The following is a 5502-nucleotide window of genomic DNA, read 5'->3' on the forward strand; positions in this document are numbered from 1 at the left end:
ATAATGTCCCTCCATATATATACTTATGCATTAATTAATTTTTTCTTTTGAAAGTTTTAAAAATTGATTTTCTAATCTCTAATATTTATTAAGGAAATTTGTTAATTTGTTTACCGTAGTAAGAAATTAGTGTATTCTTTAGTAATATGACTAATTCAATACTAATGACTAACTTTGTAGTTGGATCATCCAACTTGGGTTTGGTAATTCTATATCATATATTTTTCTTATCTGTAAAAAAATGTTGACAGAAAAGCTAACGATAAAAACAAATGATTTATTACTGTATAAAAGAATGATTTCAATATAATGTTAACAGTGGAACTGGGGGAAAACACTGCTTATAAACTACTTACAAATGACGCAAACAATAATAACACGAGTGACTAACTAAGAATTAATGTTTTCAGATGACAAAATTTGATCGGGAGAGTTTCGACACACGGGACAAGTCCCGTTTAATTTAAGCCACTCATCGATACAGTCGGCGTGAAAACAGTGTTGGCACAATGGTATTGTCCTAAGCGTCTCCTTGGGCTCGTACTCTGATAGACAGATAGCACATGTGACATCGTCTATTTTGGGTAACCTTTTGCTTTCGCCTAATACTATTTTTGGATACGACTCTATAGTAGACCCATCTAAACCCTTTATCATGATACTGGACTGAGAAGAATGGGCTTGAGTATTGTTGATCTCTGGATGTGAGATAAGATGGCGTCGTTTGATGCAGGCGTTAATCTTGCTGTAAACGAAACAAACAACACCGAAGAGGACTAAAGTTCCTGGGATCCCTGCACCGATGGCTATTGCATAACGGACTCTTCTCGGAATAGCTGAAATTATAATTCCAAAAAATGATTAGAAGAAAGTAATCAACGACAAAAATAATTGGGTTATTTAAAATAAGTTAGAATCGAAGATTATCCGAAATTGTATTTATGTAAGTAGTAAGAAAGAAACAAAAACAAAAAGTAGTACGAAATTGTATTTCTCAAAAAAAAAGTAGTAAGAATATGTTTCTGGTGAAAACCAAAGTCACGAAATTGTAATTACATCATTTTATATATCTTTTATTACTAGATGGATCTGAATCCTCTAGCTCGTGTCCGAATTGCTCAGTTGAAAGGTTATTCTATAATTATTTAATAAATTATTAGATTCTAGAGAGAATCATGTTAATTCCTTCGTTTGATTGAAATGCAATCGAGATCATAAACCAAAGTAAACCAGCTAAACCAACATTGGGCAGCTGCATAAACTAACTATATATATATTCTCTAATTAATATGAATTGTTACAAGATTGCCACTAGCGCTAGGTTAATTTGTTTGTTCTCCGCTCAGAGGTTTTCTCTTCTCCGGTGGAGATAAAGCCATGTGATACGATGCAATTGCAACATATGACAGATTGTGTCAAGACATCAAAGTGAAACTACTTTTTCTTTGCTACTATACAAAAATTATAGATGCATGATCCTAGTAATCTTGATTCATGTGTGATTCACTGTTACTAAACAAAATTTAAGTTGAAGATTTTAGAGTGCTTTAAGTGTTTTAGAGTGTTCTAGAGAAGTTTTTTAGTTTAAAAAATGTAAATATGATGGTTTTAGATGAGATTTTAAAGTTATTTAACAAAAATCACACCAAATTTCTGAAGTCTCTTACAATCATTTAAAAACTCATTAAAATTCAAATAACTTCGATTTTGGATTCAATATATTTCCCTTAATATTGCGTGAGGGTTTACTAATGGATATTCTAAAGGTACATATCAAAGCTATAGTTTAAGATCACATAATTATTGTTGACATAGACTCTTTGTTTGGTTTCCTCATTTTTTTGTTCAAAATCTTCATACCTACTATATATATTTGCTAATGACCCATTGGATTTATAGATAGATAGTATATTGACATATATTGTCTCAATTTATATTATATATAATATTTTAAAACAAAATATAAACTATTTTTATAACAAAATATATACTATATTTTATTACACAGGATTTGTATATTTACGTAAAGCCATTACTTTAATGCTTAAAATAAACTACATATACATTTATGTTTTAATAATATACCTTAAAAATTAATATATTTAAATATCAATGTTATTTTTTTAATATTTGATAGTTATAATACTAAATGTTAATTATTTTCTTGATAATATTTATCTAAGAAGATATAAGTTCAATTATTGTTAAACTATAATTTTATGAATAGTTTCTATTTTACCAAATTTTCCAAGAGCTTACTGAGTTTAATAATCAAACACAAATCCAACAAACAAAAATATATAGAAGAATATACAAAAATATATGATAGACTATTTGAAACAATTAATTTGATTAGAAACAAATAAACTATAACATTTTTGTGTTTAGAAAGCCGTATACACATTTGAAAATATGTTATTATTCTAATATATATCATTTTTGAAATAAAAACAAAATATCAATGTAGATATAAATAAAAGCAAACATCCGCGCGGTTGCACGGATCGAGATCTAGTTATAATTTGTTTCAGATGTTCAAGAATCAAATCTTATTTCTGTTAAATAGATATTTAAAAACCAAATATTATTTTTAAATTAATTTCAACATTGTAAGTGAAGATAGTATATATCTATATTATTAAAAGAGAAGTACCCATATAAAATACCTCTTAGTTTTCACTTTTATTTACAATGGTATGTCACTGACATTAAATAATATTTCCTATTTTAATGCGGTCTTTTCCACTTCAATTAATGTGTTTTTCAAATTAAATTTAAATTAAATACACTTCATTAACTTCTCCATTAAATCAATGTCAAATTCAAAAAATACATTTTTATTTGACAAACGATTCTGGAAATTATAATATCAACTCTTCATTTAAAAAATTTGAACGAAAAAGTATTAGCATATTTGAACCGAAACTAGATAATATCCAAACGGATTTACCATTTTGGTATCTAGAGAACCATAACCAAACTTCATCCGAACGAAATATTTCGGATATTCAAATGTATTTAAATCATATTTATATACTTCAATATGTTAGCTATTTTTCGAATTAATATCCAAGATATAAGCTATTTTAAGTTGGTTAAAATATTTGAAATATAAAAAATAATCAAAAGTAAACATTTTAAAGTAGATAAACGATAATCAAAACTCCAAAAATATTTAAAATATATATTTATTCTTCATCCAAATATTCAAGTTAAACCTATTTTAATTTTTAATTTAGGTATTTTGGTTTACATTACTCAAATTTACATGTTATATTATTTTATTTTTAGATTTAGGGAAATTTAAAGATATATAAATTTTGAAAATTCAAAAATAGTTTAAACGGGTTATCAAACCCGCAAAGATCTGAATCAAACCGGAACCAAAGTTTATAAATACCCGAATAGAGGTAGAATCTTTAAACTCAAAAAACTCAAATCCGAATAGATTTTAACCGAATTCGAGTGGATACCCAAATACCCACCCCTAACTTAGTCAAAATGAAACGATTAAATATTATAAATATATTATTTAGTATAAAAAAACTAAAACTGAAAATTAATACCCGTGCGGTCGCACGGATCAAGATCTAGTGTATTGTTATAAGATTATATGTTTTTCTCAGTAGCATATATAAATCTATGATAATCAGTAAACAGTCTAATAACTTTTACTATACGTCTAACGTGAGGAATAAGGTTTGATCTGCCTTTAATTAGCGTTCATATAAGCTTGTCACTATGGGAATAAGACTCGTTAATTCTTTATGACTTGACTTTTAAAAGTTTTCACGTTTACTTATTCTCAAAAAAAAAGAAATAGCACATCTATTCTACTAGATTTATTTAGTAGAAAGTGAATTTATATATATATATATATATATTTTTTTTTTAACACGCATATATTTGTGTTAAAAAAATAACACGATATATTCAAAATATTATATCGTCCTGAGCCGTCTAATGAGGTTTTTCATAGTTGGAAATCAGAACCGACAAACTTGGTTGCAATTATGCCATTTTTCCAAATTTGTTTATATTCATCATTCTCTATATAAATATACACTAACACACAAATACGCATGACTCATTCAACACGAAATTTCGTCATGGTCTACGTCAACTTTAACTAATATACTCGTATTAGTTGTATTTTTGACTTGATATATATATTAAAAATTGTATTCTTGCCATCAAAATTTAAGACCGAGGACAATTAATCATTCTATAATACGATTAAAAATCGTAGATAACGGTGATTATAAAATTAATTACCTGGTTTAGGAGGATCAGAGCATACGATTTCACGAGAAGAATTACTCTTAATCCCACACTTACCACCTCTACCCTCAGGTCCCTCACACCGGCGGCATCTCGGGACCCTCCAAGTGAGCCAGATGTTATCACTCAGTCCCCAATACGAAACGGCCTGCTCATAAACCTGCCAACGAACCGGAACCTCAACGGTTTTCATTAACTGGCACGGCTGAGCCGACAGGTGGTTCACCACTCTAGGCGAAGTAGTCACAAACACCGTGCTGGTCTTATTGCTCAAACACGTTATCGGATTGGAACTCCTGAAAGAAAGATATTCCGACGTCGGGCAGCTAAAAAACGTGAACGGACGTGTGTAATCACCGTCAAACGGCGTCGAAGTGAGGTTTAGCGTTAAGATGCGTTTGGGAAGACAGTTATGTGGGTCGGAGAGTAAAATCTCTTGAGCCTCGTAATCGATCGTTTCGACCGTGAAGTCACCAGAGAATGGTAGTGTTATGGTGGTTCGGTTAACGCCGTTATTATTACCGCACGTTAAGTCGAACCCTTTGTCATAACCGCAAGATTGGGGTTGGTGGGATTTTAAACGGAAAGGGAAACGGATGATGGGATCGCCACGGCGACAAAAGGCGTTAGTGCATGTGGCAGTGGTCGTCGTCGGGATTAGGAGAGAGATAATTAAGAGAAAGAATGATGTTATTTTCGTAGTAAACTCCATATTCTTTTTTTTTTCTTTGAAGGAGTTTAGTTTGGTGTTGGAAAACTAAAGCAGTGACCCATCCTATTTGTAATTGAAATGGACCCATAATGCACGTAATCATTTGTATTTTATTATTATGGCAGTGACGTATTTTTTTTTATCATAAATATAACACATAAAAATTAAAATGACCTTTTAGCAAAAAAAAAAAAAAAAAAAAATTAAAATGACCAAAATATTTTTAAAAAATAAAACATATCTTTCGAAAGGGAGTGTTTTTTCTTTAAATAATAATTTCAAGAATAGTTTTTTAAAAAATTCAAATTTAAAATAAAAATATAAAAAAATCGAAAATCAGAAAATTTTGAATTAAAAACATATCTTTCGAAAAAATTAAGAAGTATTTGTAAAAAATAATTAAATAGTTATATATATATAATAAGGATATAAGAGACTTTTGCATCTTTAATGAAACATATTTGATCATTTTACTTATTATGTATATTTTGGTCAAAACACTCATTTTA

At 29.0% G+C, this 5502-nt stretch overlaps 1 protein-coding gene across 1 annotated transcript; it reads right to left on the reverse strand.

The window, feature by feature from the left end:
* Window positions 1-257: 257 nt before the first annotated feature.
* Window positions 258-5038, reverse strand: LOC108825866 (RING-H2 finger protein ATL20-like). Its single transcript, XM_018599222.2, has 2 exons — window positions 4276-5038; window positions 258-836 (listed from the first exon to the last, which is right to left on the reverse strand). The coding sequence occupies exons 1-2, from the start codon at window positions 4991-4993 to the stop codon at window positions 391-393; spliced, it is 1164 nt and encodes a 387-aa protein (XP_018454724.2). The 5' UTR covers window positions 4994-5038; the 3' UTR covers window positions 258-390.
* Window positions 5039-5502: the final 464 nt, after the last annotated feature.

This window comes from Raphanus sativus, chromosome 9, assembly GCF_000801105.2.
Source record: "Raphanus sativus cultivar WK10039 chromosome 9, ASM80110v3, whole genome shotgun sequence".
NCBI classification, from domain to species: domain Eukaryota; kingdom Viridiplantae; phylum Streptophyta; class Magnoliopsida; order Brassicales; family Brassicaceae; genus Raphanus; species Raphanus sativus.

Coding starts and splice junctions, on each gene's coding strand:
- LOC108825866 (XM_018599222.2), bottom strand. CDS start 4,993: ATGGAGTTTACTACGAAAATAACATCATTCTTTCTCTTAATTATCTCT. Junction 837..4,275: donor CTCTGATCCTCCTAAACCAG/GTAATTAATTTT, acceptor TTATAATTTCAG/CTATTCCGAGAAGAGTCCGT.